Below are 19,674 nucleotides of genomic sequence, written 5' to 3' on the forward strand. Positions count from 1 at the left end.
ATCCCATTGCACCTTTCCTCCCAGGCTGCTACTAGATGTGCTACACTAAAATTAGTACATACGGAAGGCAATAGATACAGAATCCAAAAAATGGGGATATAACATGGGGAAGACAATGAAAAAAGTCTTTGATAATGGTGATGAAAAACAAGATAAGAGCTATCAGGTCAAAGTATGGCCAGTTCAGACTCAGGAAGGAGCAGAAATATTCTACAAGTAAATCTGTGGCAAAAAAATGGAAAGAAATTTCTCCATGCATTTGGCCATGTGGAAACTAGTATTTAGAAGGCTTTTAACTATTCTAAGGAATCCAAGGGAGTCTGTGCTAAGTACAGAAAACCAAGCAAACAAAAAGTATGACAAATACAAATTTTATGAAAAGAAATCAAGTATAACGATAAATAAAATTCTATACATGTACACATATACTTCTGTTGTACATGAAAGGAAGATAGTTGTCTCAAGATGATGTCTTAAATCATCTTGAGTTTTGCGTAAACTAGGCACTTTTTTCACGGAGTACCATTTTTATTTTATTTCAGAGGGCATGGTTTTCAGAGGGCACCATTAATTTATTAATGACTGCCTTACAAATTAGTTATTCACACTTGGGTATTATTCAATAGGTACTTTCTTGAGACAGAACCAACTGAGACAACCATTTCAAGGAAAACAACAGACACCACGTATTGCCAATGATAAAATTTCAGTTTCCAAGCAAAAATTAGAAATTTGGGGGGCGCCTGCGTGGCTCAGTTGGTTGAGCGTGTGACTTCGGCTCAGGTCATGATCTCGTGGTTTGTGGGTTCGAGCCCCGCATCAGGCTCTCAGCACAGAGCCTGGAGCCTGTTTCGGATTCTGTGTCTCCCTCTCTCTCTCTGTCCCTCCCATGCTCATGCTCTGTCTCTCTCTGTCTCAAAAATAAAAAATAAACTATTAAAAAAAATTTTTTTTAAATTAGAAATTTGAAACGCCTGAGTGGCCTGGTCACTTAAGTGTCTGACTTCAATTCAGGTCATGATCTTACTGTTTGTAAATTAGAGCCCTACATCAGACAGGCTCTCTGCTGTCAGCACAGAGCCTGCTTCAGATCCTCTGTCCCCTTCTCTATCTGCCTCTCTCCCCAGCTTGTGCTCTTTCTCTCTCAAAAATAAATAAAATTTTAAACCTGTATCCTCCACCATGAGATCAATAGCTTCCCAATACTTAAAAAACTTTTCTAATGAGACTGGTGGTGATATTAATATGATGTTTTGATATTATATGGTGAGACACCATATTAACAAATACTTGGTAAGATAATATCAAATATATGAAAGATCTGTATAACTCAATTGACAAATGCATGATGTTACAGAAGTCATGCATGGGTAAAAGATCCACTCAAATTTTAAGACAGACCAATAGATTTTATCTAAGAGAAAAAAATATAAAGTTTCAAATTCTATATTGCAACTAATCTTGAAAAAATTATTTGTCACATATTGGCATAGTACCAAAGAATATCCACAATTATCTAAAAAGATACCTCTGAAGTATTTCTTCCTTTTCTAACTTCATTTGTGTAATGTCACAATTTTGTCATAAACTTTAACCAAAATAAAATGTTATAAGAAATGAAAATCTAGCTTTCTTATTGGGTGCCTGGGTGGCTCAGTCAGTTAAGCGTCCAACTTCGGCTCAGGTCATGAATCTGCGGTTTGTGGGTTCGAGCCCTGCATCGGGCTGTGTGCTGACAGCCAGCTCAGAGCCAGTAGCCTGTTTCAGATTCTGTGTCACCCTCTCTCTCTGACCCTCCCCTGCTCACGCTGTCTCTCTCTCAGAAATAAATAAAACATTAAAAAAAAATCTAGCTGTCTTCTATAAACCAGACATTAAAGATACTTACAGATATGAAAAACATCTGTCACTTTTCTCACTCAACTTCTTTCACTTTGGAAAATTATTTTTATTAAGAAATATAATTTAGGTTTACATGTATTGGGATTATTATTTTTAAATAAATAAATACATTTTTAAAGCTTCTCAATGTTACTTGGCAGAAAGAGACAGAGACGCAGAATCTGAAGCAGGCTCCAGGCACTGAGCTGTCAGCACAGAGCCTAACACGGGGCTCAAACTCATGAGCCCTGAGATCATGACCTGAGCCAAAATCGGACACTTAACTGACTGAGACACCCAGGTGCCCCTCAAATTTACTTTTAAATAAGGTAAATATCATTAAAGTCCTCATAAAACAAAAGGTCTTCAAGTCTATTTATATATTCCATCGTGGCAAAACTCACATGACATAGAATTTACCACTAACCTTTTTTTTTAATTGAGGTATAACTGACATAACATTAGGTTCAGGTGTACAACATGACTAGATATTTGTATATATTATAAATGATCACAATAAGTCTAGTTAACATCTGTCACCATAAACATACATAGATCTTTTCCTTGCTATGAATACTTTTAAGATTCAGGTGGTCCTCAAGTTTTAAGACTGTAAAGGTGACTGCTAATGGGTAGCAGGATGAAATGTTCTGGAATTAGTAGTGATGACTGCACAACTTGTAAATATACTGAAAACCACTGCATTGTATACTCTAAAAGGATGGGTTTTGTATTCTGTGAATTTTTTTTTTAATGTTTTATTTACTTTTGAGAGAGAGATAGAGACAGCGTGAGCAGGGGAGGGTCAGAGAGAGAGGGAGACACAGAATCGGAAGACAGTCTCCAGGCTCTGAGCTAGCTGTCAGCAAGGAGCCCAATGCAGGGCTCGAACCCACGAACCATGAGATCATCATCTGAGCTGAAGTCAGACGCTTAACCGACTGAGCCACCCGGGCGTCCCTTATGTGGGCTATAAATAAAGCTGCTATTTTTTGAGAACTGCTACTCAAAAACATTACTGACTCCACAAAAATACCTTTTTCTTTATAGCATATTTCCAAGCTCTAGGGATTAACAGTACTGATGAAAAACGGAAAAATTCACTGTCCTCATCAAGATTATATTCTAATGGACAGATAAAGGAGTTGGTTTGTTAAAAAGCTTTAAGTGCTATGGAGGAAAAAAAATCAGGGAAGTGGGTAGAGTTTCAATTTTAAATAGAATGGCCTCAGGAGCGCCTAGGTGGCTCAACTGGCAGCCAATTTTTGGCTCAGGTCATGATCTCACAGTTAGTGGAAGGGTCTCGGTGCTGACAGCTCAGAGTCTGGGGCCTGCTTCAGATTCTGTGCCTCCCTCTCTCTCTACCCTTTCTCTGCTCATGATCTGTCTCTCTCTCAAAACATAAATATTTTTTAAAAAGTTATTTTAGAGATAACTGAGGAAATCTAAATATAGACTGATTATTACATAATATTAGGGCATTATGGTTAATGTATCTAAGGAGTAATGATATTTTGGTTACGTAGAGACACACCATTCTTTTTAGAAAATGCATGATTTTTTAGAGGTGAAGTATCATATGTTTCAACATTTGTAAATATGCATACACAGGAATATAGATACATATACATACATATAAACTTTTTAAAAGTTTTTAATATTTGAAAATGTTCCTAAGATAAAAAAACTGAAAAAGAACTGATAAATAACAATCCTCCCACAATTCATAGATTACTTAACAAGTATCTCATATTTAATCAAAACTAGAGACAGAAAGAATATGGGCCTTCCTTTTAACACGTTTAAAAACATTTTTTTAACGTTTATTTATTTTTTGAGAGACAGAGACAGAGTGTGAGCAGGGAAGAAGCAGAGAGAGACGGAGTCACAGAATCCAAAGCAGGCTCCAGGCTCTGAGCTGTCAGCACAGATCCTGACATGGGGCTCGAGCTCATGAACTGATGAGATCATGACCTGAGCCGAAGTTGGATGCTTAACTGAATGAGCCACACAAGCACCTCTCAACATATTTATAATACAGACTCCATACACCAAAATATAAAAATATCTAAGAATTTACTCAGGACTTTTGAATTTCCATGAAAATGTGAGAAAGAATGGACAAAGGGAAAATCAATAAAACAGGAACATGTTTAAGACCTGAATAGGTAGAACATTTCATTATCCAAAGCCAAGATTCAAAGCATTTTATAGAGGAAAAAATGTATTCACATTTACACTTATGGTTAGTAGCTCCTTTCTTGATTAGATTGAAGTGTATCTTTAAAGCCTTCGCTGACCATATCTTAAGGTCCATGAGAAAAGAAGTAATCAAGACATACTATGAAATTGGTTTTAGGTAATCTCTGGATCTGAAAATAATGAGCTGAAATCTCCAATTTAGGTATTATATACTAACGAATTCACTGTCTGACACAAAAAGAATGAAACAAGTTAGACAGCTGTTTACCCTGTAAATAGGTAAAATTATGTTGGGAGAGACAATAAGGCTGGAGGTGCCAAAATAAAAATTGATACCATAGAGTTACTTCTAACTTCGGAATAAATGAGTCTTCAGCTGGGATTTAATTCATAAAGAGAAGGAGCCCTGAGGGGCGCCTAGGTAGCTCAGTCAGCTAAGTGTCCAACTCTTTATTTCAGCTCAAGTCATGATCTCACAGTTCATGGGGTTGAGTCCCAAATAGGGCTCTGTGCTGACAGTGCAGAGCCTGTTTGGTTTTCCCTCTCTCCCCTTCTCTCTGCGCCTTCCCCCTCTCTCTCTCTCTCTCTCTCAAAATAAATAAACTTTAGGCGCCTGGGTGGCTCATGTCAGTTTGGACTCTGGCTCAGGTCATGATCTCACAGTTTGTGAGTTCGATCCCCACAACTGGCTCTCTGCTGCCAGCACAGAGCCTGCTTTGGATCCTCTGTCCTCCTCTCTCTGACCCTCCCCCGCACACAGGCATGTGTGCACTCTCTCTCAAAAGTAAAATAAACTTTAAAAAACAAAAAAAAGAGAGAGAAGGAGGAAAGGCAGAATGCTGTGTTTGAGAAGCCACCTCCAGTAAGAGGGGGAACAAAAAAAACAAAAAAAAAAAGCAAAGACAAGAAAACACTTAGAAAAATACAGCAGTATCTCAGGTCATCAAAGTACCAATCAAGAAGTAGGAGAGAATTCCTACAGGGGTGACTCAAACATGGCATAAATAGATCCTTTCTTCTAAAATGGTAAAATAAGAACATTTCTGCCCACTTTTGACATCTGTGAAGGATAAAGAAAAACAGGAAAAAAGGAGGGAACTGCATTTTTTTAAAAAAAATTTTTAATGTTTTATTTATTTCTGAGAGAGAGAGAGAGAGGCAGTGTGAGCAGGGGAGGGTCAGAGAAAGAGGGAGACAAAGAATCCGAAGCAGGATCCAGGCCTTGAGCTAGCTATCAGCACGGACCCTGACGCGGGGCTCGAACCCACGAACCATGAGATCATGACTCATGGTCATTTAACTGCATGGTCATTTAACTGCAGTCAGACACTTAACTGACTGAGCCACCCAGGTGCCCCGGAACTTCATTGTTGATAAGAGTAGAAAACAGCTATAATTCTAAGGTCTTATGAGAAAGGATGTTAGCAGGTAGCTGCCATTGCTGTTTTTAGGAAGAGCTCCCATGTACAATGCTCTCTGAAAACGTAAGCCACAGCCTCAAGGGCCAAATCATCACCTCCTTGTTTTTAACAGACTCCAGGAATGTAGACCCAATGCAGAAGACTTGGTGGGCCCACCAGCATCTCTAAATGGTAAGAAAAGTAGGACTGAGCAAGACAGAGACACCATCAATGAATAAAGTAGCTTGTTAGTATGGCAAAATGGAAGTTCACAACTTTGTATCTTCCTAAATTCCTGACTTGTATGTCTAACTGCCTATATGAATATGGACTGAGATGATCAGAAGACATGTCAAAACCAACAAGTTCAAAAGAAACCTCTTGATCTCCAGAAATTCCTCAAGACTTCCTATCTCAGTAAATATTAACTCATTCTCTTCTACATAAAACCTTGGGAGTTATCAATGTGATTCCTATTCCTCTTATAACCAACACAATTTATCAGCCAATCCTGTCAGCTCTTTCTTTAAAATATCTTAAGAATCTGACTTGTCACTAGCTCAACTACTACTATTTGCCTACCTAAATTACTGCAATAGCCTGTGATTAATCTCCTAGCCTTGGTCTCCTATATCTTATTTTCTACACAGCAGCCAAAATATAATTCTGATCTTATTACTCCTCTGCTCAAAACCCTTTGATGGTCTCCCAGATCACTCAAAATAAAAGCCAAAGTCTAAGACTTGGCCTGTTACTTAACCAAACCTATTCTTAATCCCTTTTGCCCACTCTGTGCCAGAGTACTCTGCCCTGGTCAATTTCTTGAACAGCAAACTCCAACCCCTGGGCTTGTAACACTTTTTGTTCCTTCTGGATTAATGTTCTTCCATCAAATACTGCATGCACCACTTGCACCTTCTCCAGATTTTTTTTTCAAACGTCATCCTCTTAGAGACCTTTCCCTGACCAAGGAATTTAAAATTATAATGGCCAACTAGCTTGGTCTATTCCTTGCTTTATTTTTCTCCAAGCACTCACCACCATCTGATAGAATATATATTTTTACTTATTTACTCACAAGTCTGTCTTCTTCAGGAAGGAGAAATTTTTGAAAGCTTTGGTCACTGTTTCCTTCATAAGTGAAAAGGTGACTAATAACATCATTCAATAAATACTTGATTATATGAATACATCATGTTGATGGAAATGTAAAATTGGTTTACTCCTTTTGAGAAAATGTAATTACTACCGTCAAATCTATAAATAAACATTGACTCAGCATTTTCACTTAGAATAAAGTATTATGTAGTTGTATCCATATATTTCTGCAAAGCAATACAAATAAGTATATATGCACTTGTGTGTTCAAAAACGTAAGCCTGTAAACAACCTAAATGTCCATGAAGAGGAGACAGGTTAAATAAATGTGTTGACAGAGAATCTGTCCCAGAAAAAAACAAAACAAGACAAAACAAAACAAGGGACACAATAGAATACATACCACCATTTATATGAAAAGGAAAACTAAGGGCTTATATACACATATATTCATATTTACAGCAGAGATATATAATATATGCTAGTTTATTCATAGATTACTTCAAGAAGGATACATGTGAAACTCTTAAAAGTGACTGCATCTTTGAAAAAAAACTGTTAAGACTGAAGGTCAAAGGTAAGAGAAGACCTTTTCAGTATACACCTGGATGTTCAAAAATATTTAAAGTTCATGTATTATATTAAAAAACAGACTCATAATATTCCTATGCACACAGACAGCAGAGAAGCAGCAGTGATTTCTGAGGCAACAACTTATGAAAGAGGTATACGGGGCAAAAGAAAGGGAGGTAGTTTGTTGACGTGTAATGGGGGAGGTGGAAGAGAAGACAACAGGAACCATGATTACAGATACAGATTACAAATATAATCTGGAGGCACTTAACCACTGAGAAAGAATGAAAGAAGATGGGTAAATAATAAAAAGGAACCTAAATGTCAGACAATACATAAAGACTTAAGACCTATAAAAGACACTGCATGACGCAAGGAGTCTACATACATTGGGAGGTATGAGAGTGAGAGTATCAATGAAAGAGAACAATCACAGATGCGGTACAAATAAAGTATGAAGTGCTGACATCCAGAATAGAGATAAGTGGGGCATCTGGCCCTCTAGAATCTAACTAGAGTACTGAAGCCAAAAAAAAAAAAAAGACTGTAAACGTAACTCAGGTCTCTAAAGAATTCATACCAAGTAAATACTCCAAGTCTAGGGCTGTAAGAAAACATCTTAAGAGTATTCAGATGCTACCTGAACAACTGTGACCTCCCTTGCCATTCACTCACCTGAACAAATTTCCTTTCCACTTTGTTCTCCACCATCCAGAGTTTGTCTTCTTGTTCCAACAGAGGATCACATACAGTGTAGTCGGATTATAACCTGCTATTGGGAAAATAACACAGCACTAAAACATTAATGCTGGGGCCAGAGTACCATCCTAGAACTCAGGCTGAGCCCTGGGGCCTCCAGGCCTTCTGAATGATGAGGAAGGTGCAGTTTCCAGGGATGCACAAGAAAGCAGCCCTGTGAAAAAGAATGAAGTAATGACCTTTTGCTTTAGAGATTAAAGTGCCCACTATTATATAAGCAAAGGGACTATCTGAATCCTGAATTTCAAAGCCATACTCATTAAACCATTTCAGTTTCCACACATCCAGAAATGGGGTAGAAAAGACAATTATTTCTCAGAATTTTACTTACACAGAAAAGCTGTTCATGCCTTGTATGACTGGTTGCTACTGTTCTATAGCACCACATTCCTACATAGGCTCCTGAGTGGATTTTAACCATGGCCCTTATTCCTGGATAAATTTAATACTCATCTCTATGACAATAGCAGCTTGTGCCCATCAGAACTAAGTCATCAGGATACACTGTGTAGGAAATTGTTCTTATGGTATTCAGGAATAAGGGTGCAAAAAGTTTTCCTAGAGTCCTAATATTTACTCTGTGTTATAATCTGAGTAAAACTATTAGAAATGTGTATTACATTAGAAATGCAAATATATGTAAAAAAAATCTGTTAAAATTTTCTAATTTTGGTTACTGCACTGTGGTTATGAAAAACAATGTCCTTGGTCTTAGAAAATTCATGCTGAAGTACTTATAAAGGAAGCATGTGTGCAATTTAGTCTCAAATGGTTAAAAAAAATTATATACACACATATTTGGAGAAAGAGAGAAGGACAAATAAAGCAAAAAACTGAAAAATGGTAAGTTTGGCTGAAGAGTATATGGGACTTTCTGAACCAATCCAACTTTTCTATAGAGTTAAAATCATTAAAAAAACAAAATCCTGAGGCACCTGGGTGGCTCAGCCAATTGCGCGGCCAGTTCTTGATGTCAGCTCAGGTCGTTATCTCATGGTCCAAGTATCTAGCCCCACATCGAGCTCTGCACAGAGCATGGAGCCTGCTTGGGATTCTCTCTCTCTGCTCATCTCCCCCACTCACAGATGGTAGATTCAAGCCCCGTGTCAGGCTCTGCACTTAGAATTCTCTCTCTCCCTCTCTTCCTCCCTCCCTCCCTCTCTGTCCCTCCCCTGCTATCTCTCAAAATAAATACATTTTAAAAAGGCAAAATCCTAAAAAACTTAAATTACTACTTACACACATACACACTATTTACTATGTATGCTGAAAGGCTTGGTCACCAATTTGTGCTGAGTGTGGCAGAAATGGAAGGCCAAGAAAGTGATTTAAACATTAATGTACACAGAAATAGGAGAGGGTGAGTTAGCTATAGACAGCCTTGCAGGAGAAAGGAGATCAAGTTTAATATTGTGGACATCCAGAGTGTCAGGTTTCTGAGCAACATGCAGACAGGTATATCCATTAAACAACTGCACATATACATAAGGAGCTCAGATAGGCCTAGGAAGGAAATGGCAATGTATCAGCTGTCAGAATACCAGTGCTGCTGAAGACATAGGTAGAATGAGACTTTTTAGAGAATATCCACAGTATATGAAGAAGATAGTCAAGGACAGAATCCTACAAACACCAACAATGGAGGAGGCAAGGAAAGGTTTCAAAGAGCATGGTAGCCACTTAGTTTTGAGTCTTTTTTTTTTTATTTTTTTTTATTCTTTATTTTATTTATTTATTTTTTTTAATAGTTTATTGTCAAATTAGTTTCCACATAACACTCAGTGCTCATCCCCACAAGTGTCCTCCTCCATGCCCATCCCCCCCCTCCCCCCACATCCATCAGCATGAGAGACTCTTGAATGCTGACAAAAACTGAGTTTTGAGTCTTTCAAGTACTCACCCTGAAAACCATACAAAATATCAAGAATAATGGGGCTGTGAAACTAGCAGAGAGAATCTGTTCACTCCAAATTATATTATGTGTAGCCCCAAACACCCAAAATAGCAAATATGGTACAGGAACCACAACATTATGGTAGGCACAGCAAAAAAGACTACACAATGGTAAGAAATCTTTGAGAGAACAGATCTCAGAAATAATTAGCAAATACTCATTCTCAGAATGGCAGTGAAAACTGTTGCAACTCAGTCTAATAATGAACAAAAACCAGAGACCAAAAGCCCTCTCCCAAATTCTATGTAGAACCAACCAAGAAGCTTACAGAGAAAGTTGCAAAGAAGTCTAGGAAAAACTGGGAATTTCTTGGGGGAATCTCAAGAATTTAAGGGGCGCCTGGGTGGCTCAGTCGGTTAAGTGTCCAACTTCGGCTCAGGTCATGATCTCACGATTCATGGGTTCGAGCCCCGCATTGGGCTCTGTGCTGACAACTATCTCAGAGCCTGGAGCCTGTCTTCAGATTCTGTATCTCCCTCTCTCTGACCCTCCCCTGCTCATGTGGTCTCTCTCGGACTCTCAAAAATAAATAAAAAACATTTAAAATTTTTTAAAAAAGAATTTAAAAAGCTCAGAAATCTACAGCTAGTATTTCTTTACTAAATGAGTAAGGCCTCACCCTAAAGGGTACTGATGAAAGCAAGACCTAGATTCAACTGAAAAGAACTGTGGGGGAAAGCAAGGAGTAGGCTTAAAAAGTACTTGGGAGTAGGGCATCCCCAAATTTAGCAACTTTTAAAGGTGAAAGTATCATCCTAGAAGGCAAGTACTGTGAAGAACTATAGAAAACAGGGAGATGGAGATAGAAGTTGTCTTCAACCAGGTTAGGGTCACTGACCCAGAGGAGGTAAGGAACTCCTCTGCTTTAAACACTAAATGAGGCAGGTGAGCTCTGAAGCACAGAATGTTCCTTTGCTTCCTTTTTCCTGGTACTGGTCTCAGAAAATCTCTCACTCAAACATGAGGAAACAAAATAATTGTTTGTATCCATATAAGGATACTGTAACGAAAAGAGGGGAAACAAACAGCATAATCTTCCAACAGTTGAGTAAACTCACCTGAAAAATACTGCCATAAAGCAAGTAAGAAATGAAAACAAAATGAATTTTTTAAAAAGACAAAAACTTTAAGAAGCAAAACAGGGGCACCTGGGTGGCTCAGTCAGTTGAGCATCCAACTCTTGATTTAGGCTCAGGTCACGAACCCCAGGATTGAGCCCCATGTTGGGCTCTGTGCTGAGCACAAAGCCTACTTAATATTCTCTCTCTGCCTCTCTCCCCTGCTCACTCACACTCTCTCTAAAATAAAATGAGGAAGCAAAGCTATATAAAGAACACAACAATAAAAATAGACTTTTGGGATGCCTGGGTGGTTCAGTCCTTAAGCGTTCAACTTTGGCTCAGGTCATGATTTCATGGTTCTTGAGTTCAAATCCCACACTGGGCTCACTGCTATCAGCACAGAGCCCACTCTGGATTCTCTGCCCCCCCTCTCTCTGCAACCTCTCTCTCAAAAAGAAATAAACATTAAAAAAAAAAGACTCTTCGCTATAGAGAACAAAATGAGAGTTGCTGGAGAGGAGGTGGAGATGGAATGGGTAAAATGGGTGATGGCTACTAAGGAGGGCACTTGTGATAAGCACTAGATGTTATATACTGAAGTGGTAAAGCACTAAGTTCTACTCCTGAAACTACTATTACACAATATGTTAACTAACTGGAATTTAAATAATATATTAAAATTACAAAAAATTTTTAAAATGAAAGTGACTATTAAAAGAGAAACTGAGTAAAGAAAAGGTCACTCAAAAGTAGGGAATGAAAAGAAAACAATTAAGAATGGACATCTTGGGGCACCTGGCTGGTTCAGTCAGTAGAGTATGCAACTCTTGATTTCAGGGTTGTGAGTTTGAGCCCCACTTGGGTGTAGAGATTATTTAAAAATAAAGAATGCCTGGGTGGCTCAGTATCCAACTTCCACTCAGGTCATGATCTCATGGTTCCTAGGTTCAAGCTGTGCTGACAGCTCAGAGCCTGGAGCCTGCTTCACATTCTATGTCTGTCTGCCTGTCTCTCTCTGTCCCTCCCCCACTTGTGCTCTCTCTTAGAAATAAATGATCATTACAAAAAATAAAATCTTTAAAGAAATAAATGAACAATGTCAAAACAAAATTTTTAAACTTGAAAACTGCAACTCATTCACATAGGGCTAACCTATCTAATGTAGAGCTACTAGAATAGGACCCCCACAGAAAAATGAGGAAAAGGATATGAACAGACTCTTCCCAGATAAATGCAAAAAGTAAAATATTCAATACTATGCTCCAATGATAAGGTCCTAGCAGAGAAGGTGCTCTTGTACATTGCTAGTGGCAGTGTAAATACCTAGCTATATGGGCAATTCCACTTACAGCAATCTATGTTAGAGATACTCCTGCATAAGTACAAAATAATACAGAAAAATTATTCATTACTGCAATTAGTAACAGCAAAAGATTGAAAACAACCCAGATGTCCAACAACTGAATCAATTATGGTAAATGCACAAATGGCATCTTATTTATAGAACAGTTAAAGTGAAAAAAAGGGAGAAAAAAGAAAACACACACACACACACAAAACCCCACATAATGATTAAGAAAAATCTCCAGGACATATGGTTAAGTGAGGAATAAGATGTATACAGTATGCTACCTTTTATGAAAGAAGGGTGTGGGTAAGAGGGAACTACTGGCTCTACAAACAAAATATCCACTTGAAAGATAAACAAGAAACAAATAAGAAACTGTACTTGATTGGGACAAAGAATGTGATGGGGGAGGGCAGAATAAGATGAGGTATCTCTGTGGGATGTATTTTTTTTGTTGAATCACAGAAATACATTAGTTTCTTTTTATTTTGCTTTTATTTATTTTTTAAGATTTAAAAAAAATGTAATCTCTACACCCAGGGTAGGGATCAAACTCACAATTCCAAGATCAAGGGTCACAAGCTCTACTGATTGAGCATGCTAGGTATCCCCATTAGTTACTTTTTTAAATAATGAAATCCATTTTTTAAAAAGCAGTCCCTGGGGTTGCCTGGGTGGCTCAGTTGGTTAAGTGTTCAACTTCAGCTCAGGTCATAATCTCACAGTTCCAGAGTTCGAGCTCCATGTTGGGCTCTGTGCTGACAGTGCAGAACCTGGAGCCTGCTTCAAATTCTGTGTCTCCCTCTCTCTGCCCCTCCCCTGCTCACACTCTGGTTCTCTCAAAAATGAATAAACATTTTTAAAAAAATAAAATTAAAAAAAATTAAAAAGCAGTTCCTGAACATGAACCTGAATTGAAACAAATGAACCCAATTATACATTAAATTTGTAACATAGTTCCTCAAAGAAAAAATATATTTCAAAAGAGTTTAGAAGAAAGAAGTAACTATACATCTTTGGTAGGATGCATATTAGGGACAAAAATAGCTACAAAGAAATTTTTCATGTGATAAAGTATGTTCATGGTTACTACTAATACCAGTAATGTTATTTTGAAACCATTTTCCTTATACTGTAAGATAAAACAATGAAAATAAGAACTTATGTTAGCATGTTTCAAAATCTTTAAAATACAATTAGGAGCTAATTAGTACATAAAAATATGCCATTTAAATTGAATTAGAAACTTACATGAACTCGTATTTTTAAAAATGGATTTTCTAGTTCTATCATGAAATGCCCTGAAACAATATTACCACTGCAGCAATGAGACATCTCTTAATACCATTCTCCAATAAAGGGAACCAGAGCTCTTTGTGAGAAATGGCCAATTCTAAGTGTAACAGGGAAGGTACAAAGTGGGCTTGGAGTGCAAAAAAGTTTCAAAGTTAAATGGCAGCAAGTCAAAATGAACCAGGAGTGACCTTGGAGGAATGTCCACCAGCTAAAACTGTGATAACAGGGGCATCACAAAGAAGACTAGTTGCAGTTACTAGAACACTGTGTAATGATGTTTAAAGGTCAGAAATTTTTGAAACAATTTGAGGTCAGCAATCAAATAAGTGGAAAAGGAATTTTAAAAAACTAGAAAATCATCAGTTTTCAACCCTTGAAAAAAACTGACTTAACCAAGGATTATTTACTAGAGTAAAGACTATCTACTAAATCGTAAGAAATGAACATTAGTATGGTACCAAAGTAAATCCATACAGATTACATTTTGGTCATAAAGGGGAAAATGCAATCACTAATGATGGACCAGTCATATCATAGGTCTTTCCTGATGTTACACAATTTGAAGATCATCTCTGATATACTCTGACCAAAAATAAGTCACAATTGGGATTTTTTTAATAAATACCATCACAGGTTCTGAATTAGAACCGTGAGAAAGTAACCATCACAGAAATCAAAGAACATTCTCATGAAAAAGATAATGATGGGTTTCCAAACAGGACTAGAACTTGAACACAGAAATCTAACTTCCTCATTCCAGTTATAAAAGGAAATGTTATTTTTAAAAAGTTTAACATGGAAATAGGGGCGTCTGGGTAGCTCAGTCAGTTAAGTGTCTGACTCTGGTTCAGGTCACGATCTCAAGGTGTGACCTCGAGCCTAGGTGACAGGGAGCCTGGAGCCTGCCCTCCCTCTCTGCCCCTTCTCCTTTGTGTATGGGCGTGCACTTTTGCGTGCGGTCTCGCTCTCCCTCTCAAAAATAAATAAAATTAACATTAAAAAAAAATTAAACAGGGGCACCTGGGTGGCTCAGTAAGTTAAGGGTCCAACTTTGGTCATCATCTCACAGTTCTTGAGCCCCATATTGGGCTGTGTGTTGTCAGCACAGATCACAGGGGATCCTCTGTCCCCCTCTCTATGTACCCCTCCCCCATGCTCTTTCGCATGTGCTCTTGCTCTCAAAAATAAACATTTAAAAAAGAAGGGGCCATGGGGTGGCTCAGCTAGTTGAGTGTCAGACTTCGGCTCAGGTCATGATCTCACGGCTTTTTGGGTTTGGGCCCTGTGTTGGGTTCAGTGCTGACAGCTCAGAAACTGGAGGCTGCTTCAATTCTGGTGTTTCCCTCTCCCTCTGCCCCTCCCCCACTTGCACTCTGTCTCCCTCTCTCAAAAATGAATAAACATTAAATTAAAAAATAAAATAAACATGGAAATAAAAAAAGAACATCTATATAGCTGAATCTTTAAGAAAGTCTTACCAGAGATACTACAAATGGCTATTCTATTCTAAGGAACTATTATTTTGCAGATAATAATAATACTGCTATTTAGCACTTATCCAGTATTTACTACACACCAGGCACTTAGAACTCCTCAATCTGCACAACTAACCACCCTGTGAATCCGATACTATTATTTTCTCTATATATTACTAAATAAGAAACAGGGACAGGTTTAAGTACACCGAGGTGCAAAGTGGCACAGGAAGGAATTAACAGTCTGGCGCCAAGGCCTATGTCGTCCTTTAAAGGAAAAGAAAAAAGAAAAAGACTTTAACTTTTAAATACTAAATTCATAGATTTAGAAAACAAACATAAAAGGGTATTTACCCTTGCCCTACCTATCCCAGTACTACTACCCCAAATGGAGATAGCCATTTATTACTTTCTTGTGTATCTTTTGAGTTTTCTAATGAAAACAAATATAAATATATATATTCTTATTTCTGCCCCTTCTTACTTCAAAAGAAGCATACCATACACTTGGCATCTTAGTTACTTCAATGTCAGTGTACAGAAAGCTTCCTCCTCATTCTTTTGTATTCTTGCGTATTATTCTATTGTATAGATGGATCTAATTTTATCAAACCAATCTAGTGATGACTTATCTTTTCCTCTGCCAAACACCACAGCAATGAGCAAGCTTGTACTCCTATCATTTTAAGCAAATGCAGGTACACTTGTAGGATTAATTTCCAGATGTGAAATAGCCCCATCAAAAGGAAAACACACTTGTAGTTATTACAGATGTTGCCGGATTTCCCTTCATCGGCCTGTTTAATGTTAACACCAAAACGATTTTAATTTCTGAGAATTTAGATTTTAAAATACATTACCATTAGATGGATGGATCTAGACAATATAATGCTAAGTGAAATAAGTCAGAGAAGGACAAATACCATATGATTTCGCTTATGTGTGGAATTTAAGAAACAAAACAAAGGGAACAAAGGGGGAAAAAGAGACAAACCAAAAAACAGTCTTAACTACAGAGAACAAACAGATGGTTACCAGAGGGGAGGTGGGTGGGTGGGGGATGGGTGAAATAACTGAAAGGGATTAAGAGTACACTTATCTTGATGAGTACTGAGTAATACAGAGACTTACTGAATCACCATATTGTACACCTGAAACATGTAACAATGTATGTTAACTATACTGGAATTAAAAAAAAAAAAATACATTAGCACTGGACTCCCTCCTCCCCACACCCAAACTGCTTTTCTTTTTCAGAGTTTTACTTGCTACTTTATTTTTCCATATGAAGTGCAGAATCTGCTTATCTAGTTCTCCCCCACCCCCCTCAAAAAAGTAGATACTATTATTAGGATTACATTGAATTAATAAATTCACTTAAATCTACACACGCTTCTTTAAGACGTCTTCCTAATGAAATACATGAGGTTATCTATTAAATAACATCCCATATTATGCCTTTTAGCACTTTTTAAAGTTCTTTTATAATAGCTTTGCGTATTGTTTATTTCTGAAATTTTTATTGCTATTGTTAACAGTTTTCTTCTATTACGTCTTCTAACTAGCTGTTGTCTATTTGAATAGTATGGATTTGTAGATATTAAATTGGTACCCAATAATTTTAACTCTTACTATTTATTATTACGTTAAGAAGGACCGTGGGGATTCCTTAAAAAAAGCATCTTTGCAGATCGAAGTAATTGTCTTTATATTTCTTCACAAAATTCACTCAACCTGGGAACACCACGATTCACTGAAGAGTTAGGAGACTTAGAATCTAGGTCAGATTAATGGATAAACATCGCAACAACTAAATTCTTTTCTTCAAAGAATGAGGATAAGTGTACCTAGCCTAGAACTCCAAACCCTTGGTTCCTATCCTGGGCTTTCCGTACTATACGGCATTGCCGCTTAAAGCGTAATGTCGATATTTGGTCTAGTACTTAATAGCAGCCCTATTAAAATACCCTGAAGATCAGAGGATTTGGGATCGCCTGCAGCTCCCCCACCAACAAAAAGTGCATTTGAAATATTATTTGCTTAAAAAAGAAGAAATCAAGGTGATCTGCATTCTACTTCAATTAAAAGTAAATGCCTTTTTATGTAAAAATTCACTTTTAACTTGCCACTCAGCTTTATTCCCCCCTTTAAACATTCAAATAAACAACATTCTCAGCGAAGATGGCACCGTTATTACCAGCACTTTCGAGAAGGGAAGTGCGATTCCGATAGTATTACCTCAATGCTGATCTCCTATATCTCCCTCTCAGATGGAGCCATACACAATCCTGCACCCACAGTTACTCAATAATCCCAACACCCAGTCAAACTTGCGGACAAACTCAGGGTCACACACGCTCGAACGCTCCTCAGAGACCCCCACCCCCACCCCACATGTAGGCCAGAAGCTCTTAAACCCACTCCCCATCCCCGCGCCGCGCCCCAATAGATTCAGAATCCTCCCCTTCAACCTCCCCGACCCGAACGGCCCAAGACGCCCACATCCCACCTCCTACTTTCGCGCCACGTGGACCCAGGGGCCGGACTGACCCGCGGACAAAGACCAAAATGTCCACTCGGCGCGCTGCGCCTGCGCACTCCGAGGGCGAGCGAGCGCTCCCAGAAGTCTCCGCGACGCGGCCCGCACGGTCTCCGTGGCCAGGCCTCGGCTGGTATTTGATTACCTGCTGTCAACAGCAAGGCCGCTTTTCCGGCTTTGAACTACATTTCCCTTAAGGCTTTGCTGGTCAGCACTCTGTCCCACACGAACTTGGCTGCCTTTTCCTGTGATTATGGGGCTCGCGGGGTGAGTAGTCCCGCTTTGAAAAAAATCAGTTCAAGCTTGGTGGGAGGTTTGAAGCAAGGAGTCCGCCTTTGAAGCCCCGAGGGCGCAGTATCAAACGGGCCAAACTCAAGCCCTGAGGTACGAGGACACCATCTTGCATGTGTCTTGTCTGGCTCTGGACTACGTTTCCCGGAGTCCAAAGCGGCCAACGTTACGTTTTTCTTGACGCCGTGGCGAGATCGTTAGCTCCGCAGGGACCCGGACGCGACCAAGGGGAGGCAGAAGGTGAGGGGTCTGGGAGTCCGGGGCGGGGACGGGGCGTGTCCAGAGCCTCTGGTCTGTGCGCGCTGGCGGGAGCGGGTTGAGGATGCCTGATTGAGAATGAATCTTTGCGGCTGCGTGACCCAGGGTGGGTGACTGTGAGTGTGTGGTTGTGGCTGCCTGTCTCCAGGATGTAAGTCTGGTTGTGTTTGGGCAACCATGTGTGATACTGTGTGTTGGGGTGTGGGGCTTTTGCGACTGTGGGAAAGATAACTGCTTGTGTCCCTGTTGTGTATGTGGGACCGTACGCCTTGTTCTTCGGGGGGTGTGAGGGTGGTTGTGATTGTGAGACAGGTGAGGGCGTCTGTGGGGTTATGATTATATGTCTCCAAGGTGGGTGTATGGTTTTGGTTGCATGATATTGTAGCCACGTGTGGTAGTTTGTGTGATTGTGTGTCTGTGCGTAATTGTGTAAAAGTGTGGTGACACTGCGTTTGTGTATCCCTCTTGTGTCCCTTGGAGTGTGTCTGTGAAACGGTGGCAGAGTGTGGTGCTGTGTGTTTAAGTGTAATGTGTCTTTGCCTGTGTGAATGTGGCTGTCTCCAGAGTGAATTTTCAGTTATGACTAGTTGATGTTGGTGGGCTGGAGTGGCAGTGATTATGTGTATCCCCCACGGGGTATGTGATTGTGTGGGACATTTGTGAGTATTGGTGTGGGCAAGCTGTGATTATATGAGAGTGACTGTATCACGGTGTTTAGTAGATTGTGTGACTGTGTATGTCTTTTTAGTGAGTGTGAGATTGTGACTGTGTATAAGGGCATGGAGTTGTCTGTGAGTGTGTGGTTGTGTCCTGGCATATTTCAAGAGTGGATGTGTGTTTGTATGACACCGTTTGTGTAGCACCAAATGTGCTGGCATGAGGTGCCTGTAACTCCAGTGTTGTGACCCTGGCAGAACCTGTGAAGTTAGAACAGATAGTGGCCCTGGACAGTGACTGCCTCAGCCTCTCCCTGTGACACTGATAATGGACATGGTATCCAGTCTTATCTGACTTCTGTCTCCTGTGTGGAGATCAAAATGTCCTGCTAAGTTCAAGGTGCATTAGGTTTTCTTCTTTCCCTGAGGCCCTTCTTGTTTTTCATGACATGCTTTTCTTCTTCTGAAACTTCTTGCCTAACTCCTCCTCCCCCAAAGTGACCTGGTCTCCAGTATTTGCCATTGCAGTAAATTATTAGGAGCCCTCCAAGTGACCGGAAAGGTTCATATTTCCCCTGTTCCCTGCACACCTAATGTTCATTAAACATTTTTTAACTTTTCATTTTGACATAGTTTTAGACCTAAAACTGTTGCAAAAATAGAATTCCCATATACTTTTACCCTCCTTCTCCATTTTTTTTTAATTTTTTTTTTTAACGTTTTATTTATTTCTAGGAGAGAGAGAGAGAGAGAGAGACAGCGTGAGCAGGGGAGGGTCAGAGAGAGAGGGAGGCACAGACTCTGAAACAGGCTCCAGGCTCCGAGCTGGCAGTCAGCACAGAGCCCGACGCGGGGCTCGAACCCACGAACCGCGAGATCATGA

At 39.3% G+C, this 19,674-nt stretch overlaps 3 protein-coding genes across 5 annotated transcripts in view; 2 read left to right on the forward strand and 1 right to left on the reverse strand.

Moving 5' to 3' along the window:
• Positions 1-5,701, forward strand: part of LOC144239570 (uncharacterized) — a 25,517-nt gene extending 19,816 nt beyond the window's left edge. The window contains exon 3 of the mRNA XM_077773639.1: positions 5,617-5,701. Coding sequence (XP_077629765.1) covers positions 5,617-5,672 — 56 coding nt within the window. The 3' untranslated portion in view covers positions 5,673-5,701. The remainder of the gene's footprint in view (positions 1-5,616) is intronic.
• The window catches only part of ZNF146 (zinc finger protein 146), a 25,271-nt gene extending 7,637 nt beyond the window's left edge, over positions 1-17,634 (reverse strand). The window contains exons 1-2 of one of the 3 annotated variants that reach the window (XM_077773797.1): positions 17,557-17,634; positions 7,830-7,923 (exon numbers count right to left, since the gene is read on the reverse strand). The gene's annotated coding sequence lies outside the window, so the exon portion shown is untranslated. Of the gene's footprint in view, positions 1-7,829; positions 8,068-17,556 lie in introns of all 3 variants that reach the window. The other 2 variants (XM_077773796.1, XM_077773795.1) reach the window with 2 other exon arrangements.
• Positions 17,635-17,717: 83 nt separating this feature from the next.
• ZNF565 (zinc finger protein 565) overlaps positions 17,718-19,674 on the forward strand; it is a 36,630-nt gene continuing 34,673 nt past the window's right edge. The window contains exon 1 of the mRNA XM_077773756.1: positions 17,718-18,117. The gene's annotated coding sequence lies outside the window, so the exon portion shown is untranslated. The remainder of the gene's footprint in view (positions 18,118-19,674) is intronic.

This window comes from Crocuta crocuta, unplaced genomic scaffold, assembly GCF_008692635.1.
Source record: "Crocuta crocuta isolate KB4526 unplaced genomic scaffold, BGI_CrCroc_1.0 scaffold267, whole genome shotgun sequence".
In the NCBI taxonomy this organism is placed as follows: Eukaryota; Metazoa; Chordata; class Mammalia; order Carnivora; family Hyaenidae; genus Crocuta; species Crocuta crocuta.